Source organism: Meleagris gallopavo, chromosome 2 (genome assembly GCF_000146605.3).
Source record: "Meleagris gallopavo isolate NT-WF06-2002-E0010 breed Aviagen turkey brand Nicholas breeding stock chromosome 2, Turkey_5.1, whole genome shotgun sequence".
NCBI lineage: Eukaryota > Metazoa > Chordata > Aves > Galliformes > Phasianidae > Meleagris > Meleagris gallopavo.
Window position 1 is genome coordinate 81,534,185 of NC_015012.2, and position 18,301 is coordinate 81,552,485.

At 40.5% G+C, this 18,301-nt stretch overlaps 1 protein-coding gene across 1 annotated transcript in view; it reads right to left on the minus strand.

The window, feature by feature from the left end:
• The window catches only part of FAM135A (family with sequence similarity 135 member A), an 81,476-nt gene extending 63,324 nt beyond the window's left edge, over nt 1–18,152 (minus strand). Inside the window, 3 exon segments of the mRNA XM_010707757.3 lie at nt 1,172–1,292; nt 6,141–6,226; nt 17,774–18,152. Of these exon segments, the coding sequence (XP_010706059.1) occupies nt 1,172–1,248 (77 nt within the window). The 5' untranslated portion in view covers nt 1,249–1,292; nt 6,141–6,226; nt 17,774–18,152.
• Nucleotides 18,153–18,301: the final 149 nt, after the last annotated feature.

Consider the following 18,301-nt stretch of genomic DNA (forward strand, 5'->3'; position numbering starts at 1 on the left):
TATTCTTTAACTACTACTTACAGCTGCAGTGCAACTTTTAGGAAAAGCTAACCACCAAAATATCCCCACAGACATGGGACTTATTCTGGCAGTGCAGCTCCCTCTCCTTCCTAACACTGCTTTCTAAGAAAACATGCCCGAAGTTGAAGGCTGAAACCAGAGACTCAGTATCTACTTGTCATTTTTCTCATGTCAGCATTCTACTTCTCTCAGCTTGCTCTGTTAATGTACTGTGTTATAAAGAGCAAGCTTAAAAGAAACATGCCAAGTTGAGCACCGTAATTAAAATGCAGTGTTTTGCTTCCTAACTACCTTGTTGAGGGATCATTAGGATCAGAGGGTGAAGATAAGCTAAAGACTTCCTTTCCTTTAGGCTCTTCTCTATTAAAATTAACATGTTGCCATATTCTAACCCCTCCCTCTCTGCTAATTTCAGGGGGAAAAAAAAGGACACAGTTCAAGCAACTATACTTTTTCTCGTCAAAGTACTTAGAATATTCTCAGTATTCTCTCAGACCTCTTAAGCTTTCCTTAATCCTCCTCTTCCAATGAAGACTGAAATTACAATTTCTCCCAAAAGATAGATGCAGCCAGTTTGCTGGTGTGACCGCAAATGATAGTGAACATAACAGCTTATCACTTGTCAGTACCAACTTCAGGTCAAATTTAGAGAAAGGTAAGCTCTCTTTACAAAGCCATCTCTTGACTCTTACTCCAGGTCTCCTTCCCAGTTCTGTGGAGGCACAGCACAGCGAGGACAACAGAAGCTAGTGAAGTTCTCTAATGCCAAATTGATAAACTAATAAGCTGATAGGGGCAGGATTCAAGAGGAAAAGCCTATCATATTTCAAGCAAAAGGGATTACAGCAACTAAGATATGAAAGGGTAAAAGTCTGGGTAAGGATATCATCTACTCTCTAAAAGAACAACAGAACTTCCTTCTTGTCCAATCAGACAATAAGTACTTCTTTACAGCTTAAGTTTTCAGTCAAATTACTCAAACATTTCACTTCCTGGCAAGTATATGCCTTTCCAACAAAGGATAAATAACTTTAAAATCACTACAAAACAGTCAATAACATGTGAAGCAACTCTACATGACACAACACATTATGGACTTTCCAACATCAGCCATACACCACAGTGAAGTGTGAAACAATGCACTACCTACCCTCTTTGAAACAAATCCACATTGAAGAATTTGTGGAGCTCCACGGAGAATTCTACCATAGCCTGAACTTCACTCATGTTTATGAGGATGAAGATGTCAAAACTTGTCAGCACCTTAGTTACTGAAAACAAACAGAAAACAATTTTTTAAAAAGATATGCATTGAACAATATCTAGCTGGTCCTTATAAAATGAAAATGCTGTTATACAGTTTCATAGTTTCCTTAAATATACGTTTCCTGTGGTAAACACGAACAATGGATATGCCAAATCCTGCCCAAAGTAACTTGTATCTTTGCTGTGGAGGAATCAAATATTATCAAAGAAGTATCACAATATGATTAGCATAACACAGCCCTGGAACTTACTGATAGTTATGTACTGCAGCTCTACTCTGGTAACTGGCTGGAGAGAAGAAAAAACACTGCCATGAAGGAGACGAAGAGCATGATCTCCTTCCAGCCCTTACTGAAGCAGAATGGCCAAGCAAGTAGCACTACCTCATGTCTGATATGAGGATAGGGATAGCTGAATTACAATGTGCTCAAATTGAAGTTGTAAGGCCTGACAGGAGCTGTAGGACTTTTAAGGGGAAGATTGGAGAGGAGAGGCAGGAGTTAAGGTGGGCAACACGCCCATTCTCAGTCAATCTTTCTTAGTAGTAAAGCATTAATTCTCATTGTCCTTTTTGCAGCCACAGACTGGCACCATACTGCTAATTTACAATTGCCTGCTGATACTTAAATTAAAATCCTACAGACTTTGATGAGTTCTGCTGTTTTTCCTTCAACAATATCAAGTGGATTAATAAAACAGACTACCTTTTCTGCAAACATCTGTCTTCAATCTTCCTAGTTCCTGCAAGCACTGCCAGGTTTGAGAAATAAACAAACAAAAACCAAAATGGGCAATCCATCACACATATTAGTCGTCCTTCTGGCTCAAGCACAGAAGCAGTAAACCTAATACCTGACCTGGTCTGAGCTTGAATAGGTTATGGCATTTTTCTGTTTCTGCTATGCAAGCTTAAACAAGCAGGTGGGAGTCTGTGAGGCAGCAGGTGGTACTATTGAGACTGAAAACAGAGTAGCTGGCAAAGAAAAGTCAGCCAAAGCAGAACAGTCGCTTGAAAGCAAGTTACCTGAGGGGGCTACCTACCAACCAAATTGTCTTGGCCTCTGACACACGGTAAGATTTACCTTGCTGTACTTTCTCTAGAGGAGCTGGTTTCAAGCACCACAGCACAGGTTTAGATTTTTAACAATAAACAAGCAAATTCTAACCTTGTTTTAACAACCTGTTCAAGGACTCTGCATACACTTCACTATGAACAAAGAAACAGTAGCTTAGTACTACTGATGTAGCAGAGAATAGGGAAAGAGGAATTTTGCTTCTGATACTGAATTGTAACAATAGGAAGAATGCATATCAAGAACCCTTCGTGCCAGATCAGAACTACAGCATGTAGATCAGAGATGCCCTGCTGGCAGGCTGCATGCAGCCCAACACAGCCAGCAATGTGGCTGGGCCCCTGCCCTGTGCGCCCTGCCCTGGGTGTATCTGTAACTCCATTTTCAGTCGAAATAAATACATTACCTGGGAATTTTCAAATGGAGTGCATAGAGCTGCAATCAGACATTCTACTCAAAAATCTGACCACGTCCCTTCACTTTTATAAGCCCCATCACGCCAGAGAAAAACATTTCTCCCTTCACAATCACACCTTATTCATGTCATCACTTTTTGGCAGTACATACATTTGTGAACAGCTATTGTTGAGGATGAAGTAAAGGAGGAACAAAATTTCATCACAAATCTCAAGAGCTCACTAAGAATTACAACCACAGCCATCAAACCAGCTTGATGCATTAGTTTCACAACAACAGGATCACATTTCCCGCTAGCTTTATGTTTTTGTTGCTCTTTTTTCTTTTAATAAAAAATAATAAAGTTAAAAAAATCTTCGTGAGCTTTGTTACTTATATGCATGAACTTTATTATCTATCTTATGAGGGCTGCTTTGAAAGTAATGCTTCCTGTCTTATGACTTTGGCTCCTGAAGCCAGAGGTGAATGTTGGTGGTATGGCAGTAGATATTGAACTTTCCTGACAATATTCCATTCCAGGTTGTTGTTGTGTGACAGATGGCAGCAGAGGGGCAGTGTGACAAATATGGCACCTGACATGGAAGTGCATATGAAGGCAAGGTGTGTCACTGAACTCTTCCATGTGCAAAAACTGGCATCCATTGACATTTATTGATTTTTGCTGAATGCTGATGGAGACCAAACAGCAGATGTGAGCACAGTGAGGCAATGCGTGAGGCATTTCAGCAGTGGCAACAGTGGATCATCTCCAATGGCACAGATTTTCACAAGTGCAGCATGCAGGCTCCTATTCATCGCTGCAGAAAATGCATAGCTAATGGTGATGACTATGTTGAAAAAGTGTTTTGCAGCTGAGCTTTTGCTCTATTGAATAGTGTTATCGTGCTCTTTGTATCAGTTGCAGTTTCTGTGGAAATATATAGGAGGTATTACTTTCGGAGCATATTTTGTATATGTGGCCCAAGACAATTCCTGTTCACACAATGTGGACCAGGCAAGCCGAAAGGTTAGACACCCATGAACTATATGACACAACTAACACATCTTGTTTAAAAATCCTGTGTTGTAATGCACATTTAGATCAAGGGATTTTGATAGATTTGCTGGATGATGCCTAAAGATTGTCTGCAGTGAAAGGATTGTAACTGATAACCTAGACTACTTGGCAACAATTTCTTCTTCCACTGCTTTGGCTACAGGATTGAGATGTCCTCAATGGCCTTCAAAGCTAGAACGAGGAAGCCATATTTCTTCTCAGACACACTAATTCTCTGGGGTTGCCATACCACGTTACCATGTGTCTCATCTACAACAGTCTTCTGCAAATGGAATCTGAGCTGTCACTGAGCTGATCATGGAACTGCTGTGACCCTGAGCAACAGTCCCAGTGGGAAGTGTATGTAACGTGTATGATACTGTATCATACCTGTATAATACCTCAGAAAGGACCTCACTTAAAAATCCCTAAAAAAAAAAAAAAGAAAAAAAGAAAAAAAGAGAAATGGCTCAGGAGGACAAAGGATGCCACAGAGCTGTCTGAGCCAGTCTGCATTTTGATGAAATGGACTACTTTTCCATGGGATGAAGACATCACGTCATCCCATCTCAGATTCCCCAGCACTAATGGCACTGTCCTTAGTCCCTGAACAGCTTGGCTCCCTCTAAGAGGAGGGAAAACTGCTTCTGCAGGAGTTGCTAGCCAAACAGTCACTCCCAAATGCTTCAGGGTTTGTCACCAGGCAGGAAACTCTACACAAATTCGAAGGTCCATTTTATGAATGAGTTATTCAGCAACAAAAAGCACTCCCTAGCTTTCTCATCACTGCCAAAAGGACTGTCCAGCAAACCTGTAACATTTCTGTCTAATATTGTTCTGTCTAATATGGCTCTGGCTGGGACCACTCTCTCCCCGCTCTGTTGAGCTAACTCAGCATCCCCAACCAGCTCACTAAGATTGCTTGGGCAGGGCGCCTTTGCAGACATGAACACAGGGCCGAGCAACCACACAGCATCACGTTTCAAAGCAGTAACAAAGTACTTGCCCAGCTACCAACTGTATTTGGGAAAGTGGCATCCTTGCCTTGTGTCAGTGTCAATTGCTAAACCAACAAGAACTACTCAGCCACAATTCACAAAAATGTGCGCCAGAAAGCAATACTGCATGTCACTGCAAGCATCTGGGACTGCAGTCTGCCAGCTGACCTCTGAGGATGGTTTTTTTCTTTGCTGCACATCGGCTTGTTCCATGAGCTCTTTTATCAGGGTGAAGGGAAGCATTCAGTGTCCTGGCTTGACAGAAACCCCATCATGACTTTCTGTCAGTCTTTCATAACAGCGCAAAGGAAAACAGAGTTTTCTGAACCGTAACTGCTGCATAACATTTTCTGTTATAAACTCAACAACTCATTTTAAAGGGGAAACTCAAACTTGGAAAAGCTGTCTTTGACTTTTGTTTGCAAATCACAAAAAAATCCAACTTAAGAAGTTAAAACATGCACAGAGGTATTTCTTTGTACATTTTATTTAAATTTACAGCTAACTTTGCCTTAACATCAATAACGTTACATGTCCACAATTCATTTCAATACTTAATGAGTTGGTTGTTGTATTTTAAAGCACATGATTAGCATTCAGAAACTGAGGTATTGAACTGAATGCTGTCCTGCTTGCTTGCAAGAAACAAGAATCCATCATCAAGAAAAACCACATTACGAACGACTGAGGTTAATGCAGCTATAAACAGTATCAGAGGAAGTGATAACAAATAGGAACATCCTAACACACAGGGTTAGAACAATCCAAGGGTTTCACGATTCTTGGTGGCTACTTGGAACCTATGAACAATCAAAGCAGCATAGTAAAACCTGATAGTATTAAAGCACTGAGACTGAAAATCTCCAGTAGTCACTTGATCCAATACTGAGGGCTAAAACTTCACAATCCTGAGGGTTTAATTACACAAATCTTTTCTTAAGGAGAAAATTTCCTACATATCCTTGCCAGTCCATGCTGCCCCATACTAACTCATCACTTCTTCAATTATTCAAGCTCATCTTCTCTGGGGCAACAATACAAAACGGATCAAAGAAATATCATGAGATTGTAAAAGTCCACCAAAAAGAAAAAAAAATGTTTGTTTTTTTTTTTTTTTTAATTAATCATTTTAGTAATACTTCATAGCAACTACATCAGGGCACCTTTGAGTGCAATGAAAAGACAGATGGAGGTGTGCAGAAACCTCCTAAAGCAGCTTTGTTCTCAGTGAAATGCTTGTCAAACAATGCCATTAATCTGCTTCTTGGACTGGGAACTGCAAGACAAAGCTAAGAAACAAAACCACGGTACATCCAAAAAATATCTTACCTCTACTGGTAAATACTCCATTTTAGTACAGTAATTAACCAGTCTTCCAGTTCTTCACTATTGCTGTCAAAAGCATACTGCTTGAACTAGAAAACAAAAAACAAATCAAAACAAGAATGTTTTACCAAGTGCAATCTCTCTGGAGCTTTTCAGTACTAATGTTCTTTATTCTCCTTCCCTGTGTCCTCATGTAATGAATTCTCTCCAACAAACACACATACATACCTTCCACCACACTCTCCCATTTGCCCTCACCTCCTACACTACAATTTTCAGCTTTCTGCAAGTGCAGCAGTCTGACACTTACTTTTCCAAAATGAAGCCAAAAAATAAAATGCTTCTTGAAGCTGGTGCCCTGGCAAAGCTGATGTTGCCACATTTGGTCAAACCACCTTTGTGTGTGCTGAGGAAATTCACTACCAAGCTCCCAAAGGGCTCCACACAGCCCATGCGCCCCTGCAGCCCGCCAGGTCTCCAGAGACAATTCCAGATCACCACCAGCAACACAACAAGGAGGCAAGAGGAGATTCTGGCCCAAGTTGCCAAACACATCTCACATCCCCACACAGCCCCACGTGGCTATGTAGAGGAGACAGCCTTCAGTAACAGGCCAGATGAAATGTTCTTGCTAAACCCTGCGCCTCTCCTACTCAGGAGACAAAGATACCCTGGCTAAAATTCAGGAGACAGGCCCTAAGAACATAATTCCCTAGAGCAAACTCCCCACTCTATCTGATATCCTTCAGATTTTAGACACAAAGAAAAAGGGATGCTTATTTATGCTTTCTTAGAGGAACTTCATGTCCCTTCCGTATGAATTTCAGAGAAACACAAAACCTACTGCAACTTGTGCAGGCAAGCTGTGAAACTAAACTGTTTTTGCTTTAGCTTCAGAGAAAATAGAGAAACTGGAGCATAAAAAATAAATTACCCGGATTTTTTTTTTAAATAGAAAATGCTTGTGCTTGTCACGTGTAACATAACATCTTCAACACCACAAAATACCTTTAACGCCCTGGTAAAATTCCAGTAGCATAACATTGCATCAAAATGACACTGACTTTTATTGAACTGCACAAACTGACATTTGTTGAACTGCACAATACAGACTGCACCATACTTTGTTGTTTGGGTTACTTTTTAAAGGATGAAGCTCTTTTTTTTGTTGTTTTTAATGATGAAGTGAGTACAAAATCCTCAGAACAGGTAAGATTAGCCTTAAATTTAGTTTTTTATACGCAGTAGAAGTCAAAACCAAAAGTACAGAATCTTACAAATGAAAGAATAACAAAATGCTTATTTTCCTCTAGTTTTCTCCTACTCTTCAAGCAATGTTTTCTTCTAAGTTCCTGCAGGAGCTCTGTACATCTCTCTGCCTGACCTTTTTCTCCCTTTATACTCAGAGATCCAGTATCTGCCAACACAAACTCAACCACCATCTATCTCTGTGCTGATGACTCACAGATTTGTCCTCCCCACCTGAGAACTGTCTTCAGTTCCAATTTTAGCTGTTTCTTGGACGCAGCCTTCAGCTAAAACTCATTGTGGCTGAAACAGAGATCTTACCCCAACCTGCACAGCTATTCCCAATGCTTACTTTCAGAGCATCTCAGTAAGCAGAGATAGCACAAGCTCATTGTAAACCTAAATAGTATTTTTTCATTTACTTTTCTCATAGACTTGACAAGACTATGCACAGGAGCTGTCAAATGTTACTGTATGTGATCGGGAATGTGTTTCAACTATCTAGATGGCCAAAACGTATCCAAGCTAATATCTGCCTTCGTTTTAATTACTGTTAAGCTGAAAAGTGTAACTCACTGCATGTATTAGTTTAGCACGGTGCTGCAAAGAGCCAGCCTTTTATTTTGATCATTTCACCTCTCCTTCTGCATTTCAGGCTCTCTAGGGAGAGCCCAGACCTCTGCATCAAGCAGAACTCATTTGTCTTCTTTTAAAATCCTCTGGGACCTGAGCAGCACCCAGCATCACAGCATCCTGGCTGATGAGCAGAGCTCCTCAGCACTACTACCAGAGCCCAGTCCTCCAGAATTAAGAAGGTGAGAGAGGTACATTAAGAAATGCTAATTGACTTTTGGGTTGCATAAACATCATGCTGTAATACAAGGGAAAAAAACACCAACATAACGTTAAGTAGAGGTCTCTAGGATACCTTATTCAAATTAATATTAAAAAGACAACACAACTACCACTCAGAAAGAACCAACAGAATAGACTGCTTTATATAAGGATTTTTTATTTGAATGGAGATTATACTGTCTTTAAATCTGCACAGTTCTCCATATCTGAATATAAATATCTCCTCTCACTTGAATATAGTTAAACACTGACCAAATATTATAGGCTCAGGGCAAAACCCAACTATGACAGTTCTCTTCTGTAGGTTCTCTGAGGCTGTATTACTTCGCAGACAGCCACTACACGGCTTGATTCATCTTTTCTAACAAAGCTGGTGTAGAACAATTAAAACACTACCATGGACTAGATAAACAACCACCAATCAAATTTTCCCACGTTATTCTTCAAATTTAGAACCGATAACTGGCCCACTGTGCAGGACACTGATAAAAACAACACACTCATTACTTTGAGCTGACAACTTGATTATTCCCACTGAGCATGGAAATCATCAATATGTTGCACTTATTTCTTTTCTTCTGCCTTGTTAATAGATCACGTGTGCGATGTAATAATTCATCTTGAACATTTATTAGGCTTACTCCCTTTTACCTTAGCACTGCACTTTGCCTGACAAATGACGTGGCATTTCTAAGCTTTCTCGTTAAAAAGTTTAAGACGAAAACTTCTGTGAGCAGCAGAGTAACAAGCTGCTTTCCTGCAGATGCATTCCTATCCTCCATATGATAACCCTCTATCTGGCCATGACACCTTGACCAAGCAGAAGATCACACATCCTGCAGGTACTACGGACCTATCTCTATCGGGTGCGAGCGGCCAGCTGCTGCAAAACGGACCACACGGCAGCTGACTTCTGTATTTTTCCTCTCAGATAGGGCATTCATTGCAGCGCCTCCCCTCTTTGGCTGTCAATGTACACTATACATCACCTTTTGAGAGACTTCCTCCTCTTTCACATTTGGTGAAATTGAGCAATGACTGCAATGGCTGTAATTTCCAACAGTAATTCATAAAGAAAGAGGAAACAGAACACGAACAAACCTAACTGAATGCTTTATTTGCTTTTTAACAAGGACTTCCTCTAAGAATATAAAGCACATTTTAAAAGTAATGATTAAAAGGGTAAGAAATAACTGGCAGAAATTTGACTGCCATCAAGATCCAGTGAAATGCAGCACTTCCATGAAAAATGCTGGCAGTTCAGGATGGGTGCTGTCATGTAAACCAGCCCTTTGGTCCCAATCATCAGCCAAGTGAGAAAAATGATGCAACTATACCACAATTGTGCACTAAGAGCCAAGGAGAGCGGACTTATTTTGCTTATAATTTCCACTTAATACAACCAACCTACTTTTTCCCAACAAGCTTTTCAGAAGAGCAAGATGGGGCTAAAAGAAAAATTAAGTGCTTACTCCAAATATTTAATTAAGTCTTTTTGAACTTTACATCAGAAGAACATAATGATCTTACAATAAGCTAAAAAAAAACAACACAACAACAATAAATTTGTAAGCTATACTATTTTGGCTTAAATAGCAAACTGCGTAACAATATATTCACCATATCATAATCTCAAAAATTTAAGAAAGATGTACTGTGTAGGAATTAGTAGACTGGGAAAGGGAAGCTTGATAAAATATTTTGATTCTATTCAACTGAAGAAGTTCTTCATAAAGGGTCTAGTAAGGATATATTTCAGTGTACTTAAAACATATTTCCTTTTCCTACTCATAAAGCAAGAAAATCAACACTTCTTTGAATTCCATGTGCCAGGAAATGCAATGAAATAAGAAATAGCTCTCACGCGTACAAATGAATTTGGCATTAAAATGTCTGCAATGACTGTTGCTGTCATTACTCTGCAGTACTTCATGAATCAGAATAATGCTCAAGTCACTTATTGCAACTTCCTTCCCAGCACAAGCAAATTTATTATTAAAAAAATAGATCTTTAAGAGAAATAAAGAAGAAATCCAATGGTACATCCTCACTGAATTATTTTTTAAGTAGCAATTCTGTAAATAAAACAGAGCACTGTTAACTGAGTTAAGTCATTGTTCCCATACCTACTACGAGGTCACAGTTTGACAAGACAGTAAATACAGTTTAGATTTGACAGGTTGATTTTTACTGGAAGGCTTCATGCCAAATACTTACCGTCTTTCCTCCCACAGTAGGCATTAAGTCAGCACAAATGATATATTGTATACTCCTATTAACTTGGGAAACGTGATAGTTTGCCTGCCTGATCAAAGTTACAGTACATAATCTGACAGTAAATCTGATCCAGGATCAGTGGTCACAAAGCCACATCCTTGGTAGCTCCTACACGAACACCATCTGTGGTGACAGGCTGGATGTGCCAAGATGGAAGGACAGGCGCTTCGCTCGGACCTTTCAGCAGACAGAAATTATTTCACTGACAGATGGCGGTACTGCATCAGAGCCTCGTTTATTTTTTAACACATAATGTTAATAACCTAACACAAAGTCAGCTGACTTGGAGCTGACTTTACAGGAATATATCTATAAAAATGATATTAATTTTTCTGTTACAGATTGGCTTCCAGTTTCCCCACCATTTTAGCAAAGCAGATTGAGACAAGCATTATTACACATAAATTCAAGTTAAAAGATTGCTTCTTTGATATTAAATGCAAAAAAACCCAACCATTATAATTCTGAAAATATAAACATTGTTGTCATCTGCTTGAATTCTGCCCACTGCCTTTACTCAATACCAATTAAAGAAATGTCATAGCTTTTTATTTTGTTCTTTGTTCATGATTTTTAACCACAGATTCTTCAAAGACCCTCCCTGCAATTGTTTTGGTACACAAAGCATGCATTAGCCTTACATTCAAATCTGTTTTCTTTTAGTATAATGCAATTTAGCTCTGACTATATGATGCAAACATAAAGTTGAAGGACAATTAGATGGACTGTCACTGGGAGCACTGGCCTCACAAAGCTAACGTGGTCATGGGAAAAGTACCCCAGAACGTGTGTTAAAACTATCTACACATCTAGTTTTCAGACATACATTGAGGCAGCCTCCATTTCAGTTTAGTGTAATGCCTTATTGCTGCTTGTTTGTCTTAATAGTGACCAGGTAAGGAAGAACCCTGCTGATCCCTGTAAGCTCAGATGGCATCTCCATCAACATATCTCCTGCTCAATTCCAAATCTAAGAGCATCAACTTGGAGCACATCTAACCTTTCTAAGTCTACATTATCACTCTTTTCTACCACTGCAGCCTGGTGTGAATGAGATCATACCCAACAGAAATAGAAGTCAGAAAAGAAAAAAAGCATCAAATTGAATAAGATCACTCCTTGCTCTCTTTTATTTGCTTTAGAAGAGAAAGATTTGTCCATAGTTAGGCCAATATTAACACCTAATCCTGAAGAAATGAGCAAGAACTCAGCAAGAATTCAAGCTATCTCCTTCCATGAAATTACACCAGAATACCATCAGCAGCTTGACAAGCTCCCATCCCAGGTGCTCATTTCTATCTTCACAGCATCTCACTCCCACAACACATTGCTTGTGGGACAGCATTTTAAAATGAATTAGTTACCATTTTAGAATCATCTATTTTTGCAGAGCTCCATCAGATCACTTCCTTATCCTGTTTCAAAGCACAGCTCCACAAATAGCTCTCACCACCCTTGATGGGGAAGGGACGGAGAACTGCAGCAGGGAGACAGCAGTCCCTCAGAGCTCACTTCTCTTCACATCAAAAGGAGCCAAGCAAAGAGGCTTGAACGGCAGCAATTGTAGAATGATTTGCCTTTCTCACGGTCATTTTAGAGGTAAAAAGCCCTCCACTCCTTCCTTACAATAACTAAGCAAGTTGGAAGCAGAAAGGAGCCAATGTAAGTACTCCTCCTGCCCAGAAAGGATACAGCCTCAAGATGCTAATCACAAACCCAAGTCTGACTTCTCCTGGGATGTTCCAATCCCTCCTCCACAGGCTTGTGCTTCATGGAAGGAAACAACAACCTGTGAGTCCTCCTGAGGGGCAGATGGGGGATATTCCTCTCCTGAAGGAAGCACAAAGGGCTGGGAAGCGTGAGAAGCTTCAAATACGCCTCTCTGGGGAGTCTCAGAGCCACGCTCTGCTTGCAGGATTACTGACTGGTGGTACTGACAGCCTCAGATGACAGCACACCTTTAGCTGAAGCAGGGCTTTTCCCCTCCCTGTCACGGAGGCAGAGCACCAGGCCCGCCCTTGCCTCCGCAGCACTCAGGCCTCACTCTGCCCAGCACAGCACTGGCACTGTCCTGCCACTAAGGTACCAAAGGAAGTTACGTGCAGTGCCTGTTAAACACATGAATACAGTAATGCTATAGAATTTTGCTTTTGCTTACTCCACAGCTTAATAGCTTGATGCCCCTTTTCCCTCCCCACATGTCACCTTCCTGACAGAATAGCGCTGACTCTGATGAGCTGTGCGAAGAACTGACACAAATGCAAAATGGCACTGCTGTGCTTGGGTGCAACATGTTCAAAATAACACCAACTTAATGATCACCTTCAGCACCTTCAATGGGTAGAGGTGAAGGGTTACATCAAAACAAAGCAGTAAACTGATTTTGGAATCAGCCTGAACCGTGACAGCAATTACAAGGCATTGCCTTGTAAACATTTTTTGGTAATGTTGAACAGTTTCTGTTCATCCTTTTTTTTTCCTACAATTTACTTGTCATATTCAGTCAGAAATTTACACACTAGCGTTTTTTAATCACTGGATTCCTTATATGCCCCTTTCAAATATGCAACAGTTAGAATAAGGAAAAACACACAGAAAAGAAGCCCAACTACCAGGAGCCAAGTCCTCAGAGGTTTTCCCTACTCTGTGGATGCACGGATTATGAGTTTTCAAACAGACTCTCATCGCTGTGCTTGAGAGGGACAAACTCAAAGCTTATCATCCTGACTCCAGATTTATCTTCCAATCTAAACTCCACCAGCTTTCATAGATCTCTCAAGTCAAAAGACAGGTACATTCCTGTCCGAACTTCTTGTCGCCAGCCAACATTCAAAACAAGCATTTGTAGCCTGAGCTGACATTCAAATTACTATCACAGTATCACAACGTCCTTTCCACAGAAGGGATCATATCTGAAGAACATGAAATGTAAAATTAGTGCCAGGTTAAATCCAATGGCACCAAGCTTCTCCCTGAGTGACAAGGGCTTTGAATAGGAAAAGCCCAGCCAGACATGACAGCATAAGGCTGGAGGTGCAGGTCCCAGCTCCCACTGTTACGTCTACTATTGACCTCAGCTATGGTAAGGCTTTCTCTCTTTGCCATTTTACATGAAAAGCAGTAAATGCAAATTTTCTATTACCTATGCCCCACTGTTCTGGCACCTCAAATATCCATGCTACTGTGGCATATTTTGATACAACTCATTTCACTAAGCTGAGGGATTTATGGTCAGAGGTACATCAAATCTCAGGCTCTAGAATTATCTGACCATTGATTTAATATCGTGTTGCCAAGAAAATTTAAAAGAGAAAAAGCATTTATGGTAAGCTAGATGGGGGCTCATACAGATAGGCAGGCTAGATTTAAATGACTAGATATACAAATATCTTTACTAATGAAAGACACAATTCTAATCAACACTACTTAGTTGTGTACTTTTTTTTTTTACATGGAAATCTACAAACATTACACAGAAAAATCAAGTGGCAACTGAACTGACAGCCTGGGAAGAAGGCATTTTCTGCAAAAAGTACTTCTTAAACCTGCAGGAGAGCAAGCAGTACTGCATATCTTCCATGAGCTTTAACAGAAAGAAAATAAAAGATATACTGTGAGTCATTCTGATATCAAAACTTCAAATCCTTAGAGGAATACTTGCTTTACTAACTTCAGAAAATCATCTAAAGCAAAAAGAGAGTTCAACTTATTTTACAACCAGAAAGCAGGATTAGTTGATCTAGTTTGACATCCCGTATGTACAATAGGTAACAAAAGACCAACAGCACGATCAGTAAAACATTGGAGTGACAAATTCATTAAGTTAAAACAAGTGAACAAGGCTGTGATTATAAGTAAGCAGAGCTGGATGAGAAAAACAAGAAGTTAAAGGTAAGGCTTCCTGTACAACTGACAAATGCTTTTTATGGAATGTTTTTTAGTTAAATCTAAGAATTTGGGTGAGGAGAGGGAGTTGGGTGATTTAAAAATGAGATTTAGCAAACTAGTGGCTTTTATATAAAGATAGATATGTTTGAATATATGTATATACAATTATATAACATTAGAATTAACAACTGCGTAACTTTTTGTTTTAAAAATATATATATGAAAAAGATTACTTTTAATTTTCCTGCCGTAAGTCATGCAACTTAGGAAGGAAGAAATTCTGCATTTATTTTTAGTAAGAAATATTGATAAGGGAGACTTCATGTTTTGCTTCCAACAAAGGATTGCGATTCTTAGCACTGAAAATGCCCCCAAATCCAAAAACTCTAAAGAAAATCCATGAATAGAATTCAAGCCATTTCAGTCCGTTTTCGCACTTTCAATCTTTGTTCTGCTTATAAATTGAACTCTTGCAGGCTTCACTCTGCTCCTCATTTCTCCGCCTGTTCTTTCCAAGAATAGTGCTGTCACAGATTTCCTGCTCGAAGTAAACACAGTTCGCTCACCTAACTTTTCCCTGACCTCAAACTACAGCAAACTATTTCCTCCCTTTCAGATTTTCTTCTCGTATACCCTTTGTTGTATACTCGTGTTACCACAAATGTTCCACGTATTGTTCTCTAAGGAAGACAATTTGTAAGACAGACTTCTACAAACATCAACTACACCGCGTTACCAACATACCACCAGCTTTCGCTAGAAACGAATGCATAAATATTTAGCTGCTGTGTTCATACTTCTACAATGACAGAGCTTTCCATGCACAATACTTTGAGATATATGCCATGAATGAGCGTCATCAAAATGTGCTTAGTAAAATGCTACAGTAAGCCAAAATCAACAAATACTTAAACTTAAAAGAGCACGTGCCTTGTGACAGAGAAAACATAAAGCGCATGAATGTTAGCAGAACACTGTTTCGCGTGGCTTTGCTGCAGAAATGGCATCTACTCAGAAACAGCACGATTGTAGAAAGTTCACAGGGAAAAGAAAAAGCAGCTTTAGTGTATTCGACCGATCAGATGCAGTCTGTTGCTCCTCCTGATTTAAACCAGCAAGATGCAAAGTGTTGAAGGCTCCTATATACCACATATAACACATTCCAACACGCTTTTCATTAGAAGATCACATTTTCAAAGCTTTTCCACCAGCAGGGAAAAATGAATTTAAGACTAATTCATGATTAAATAACTGTTATGTTCATAGTTTAACCAGAAAAGAAATGGAACATGCTTGTATTCCACTTGAAAACTTTGGCTACGTGCTTTCTGAGCCAACAGCCTGTCAGAGGTACCTGACATACAGCAGCAGGCTCACAGAATAAATACCAATCGTGAACAATTACTGGTCGATACACAGATCCGACTTCTCTTCCCTGTCATGAAAGCAATATAAAGCACTGGTGAGACTGTACTTTTCCATCAGGAGGAAAGTGGGAGGGAGGAAATCCCACACAATGCAAATGCAACACTTCAACTCTGATTAACTAGAGAGTGTATCCCACCAAGGCTACCTTTCAGTGGCTGGGGACCAGTGCACGCAAAAGAACAGAAAGATTTCAGGACAGAATACACAAAGGAGAGGATGAATTATTTAACAAGCAAGAACAAGAAGCGCCAGCTTCTATCAATAACAACTTCAAATATTGAAACAGTCAACAGTAGTAAGAATTCCCAACAATTTATTATAATTCTCAAATTAAGATCCACCTTTGTTAACAGCTTAACTTTCACATTTCTTCAGGACAGCATCTACACACAAAGGCATCAGCACTCAGCATACATCTATGAACGTTTGGGTACCTGTCTCCCAGCCTGGCACAGACATTTAGCTTCCCTTCAAGAACATGAAACAGTACTACAAGAATCAGAGTTGTGACAGGGCTCCCACATCTCTCTACCTGCAGTAGTTCAAGACCTTGCCACTCACAGCAATCCACTTCACCTTCCTGCCAGCATTTGCTTTCCTGGCCACTTCCATGCATAGTCAATACTGTCAAGAAGAGCTTGCACCAAAATACAGAACATCCTGTTACAGTGTATTAACATCTTAAACCATAACAATCAAGTCCAGCAGAGGCTCAGTCTTCCTTGATGGACTAGCAACGACAGCAAATCCAGCAGCATGAATTTTGATTTTCACCTCTCTTTTCTTCTTGGGAACTATGTTTACTATTCTGTGTGGTATAAAATGCAAGAGACAGTCCTAGAAACAAGATCCGGAACAAAACTACTGTTCTTATCTGCATGGGGGCTTTGGTGGGTTCAGAACAGTCACTGAGGCTTATTTCTTCTGCAGCCTGAACAGAATACAAGATGTTATTGTTGGGCTTTTGCTGAACTCAGAACTAAATTCTACAGCAGTGGAATTAGATTCAATCAACAAACATACTGGGTTGTCTGGCACGTTTCTCAGAATCGCAGTTTTGAGACTTTGATTCCTGCATTCACTTGACCACAATCCGATTACACATCAAACCTTACTCAGGCCACTCATACTTACTATAGCTTAAAGTGAAGACAACAGATCAATTTTACTAATACAGTAGTTTCACATATTGCTGCGAATGACCAGTTTTATAGGATTGTAAGTCACATCAAGCAAATTTAAAGCATACCAAAGAACGAGTTCTACTATAATCTTTACTGATTACTGAAGGAGAGCTGATGCATTGACCTATGCTACTTAAAGAGGGAAAAATGAGAGGCAACCACCAAAGCATGGGCTCAGAGCTGCAGTCGATTCCTGATATGTCAGATGCAGGTACTCACACTGCGACTGTCACAGGCAAAGAAACAGAGCAAGGTGATGATTCTGTTTCATTCTGTTTGAGTATATATAAAAATCCAACTACAGCCTGGTCTACTGCTCACTACCTGCAAAACAGCATTTTCAGTGTCAGCAAAGAACTGTTGAATGAAACAACACAAACTACGCTGAAATACTTAATTTGCTCTTCCAGAAACCAACATTTTTTCATCCTGAAAAAGCCGTTACATTCCAGCAGAGCTCAGCTTTCCTTTAGCAAGGGCCAAGCACTTCTCCACAATCAAAATGCTCCATAAGACATTCAGGGGATTGATACGTAATGAAGAGCAGAACAGAGCAGTATGGATCACGCCAGCAGCATTTCCTACTGATTAGCCCAATGAACAAAAAGCAGTGTGTGAATTTTTGCTTGCCTTACCCACACGTAACTCAGCACTAAGGCAGCTGCAATTCTTAAGGCAAACCCCACTAAAACATAAAGGCCTCTTACACCAGTCACCTGGTAAAACGATAAGGCTTAAAACAGAAAGTTTGCTTACTTTTCAATCAAAAAAGTCCACTGCAAGGAGCAAAGGCCCCGAACACCTCTGTAGTCACAGCATTCATGTGACCGTAAATCTCACAAATTGTATCTTCAAATCGGCTACGTTATGCAACTTCCAAACGGCTCCTATAAGCACGCAATAAGGTGTTCACGCAAGTTCTACGGAAAACGTTAAAAACCTCCCGGAACACAGCAGAGCCGCTCTGCAGCACTCGCTTCTCATGCAGGTTCTGCCGCCAGCGCTGTGCTGGGCTTACGGTGCCGGGGTGGCGGTGGGGTTCCGGCGGGGCTTTTGCGGGGTTATTCCCCCTCCCGGCCCGGCTGCTCCCAGGGCCGCTGAGCAGTCCGGACCCACGGGGCCGCACCAGGAAACACCCGGCAGCTGTGCCCAGCGCTCGGCCGCCAACTTACGGCACTACACGAAAACGTTAAAAATAAAACTATCGTTCCAGCTCCCGACGGACAGACAGCAGCGTTTCCCAACGCGGGCGCGGCGAGCCCGGTCGGGCGGCCGCCGCTCGGG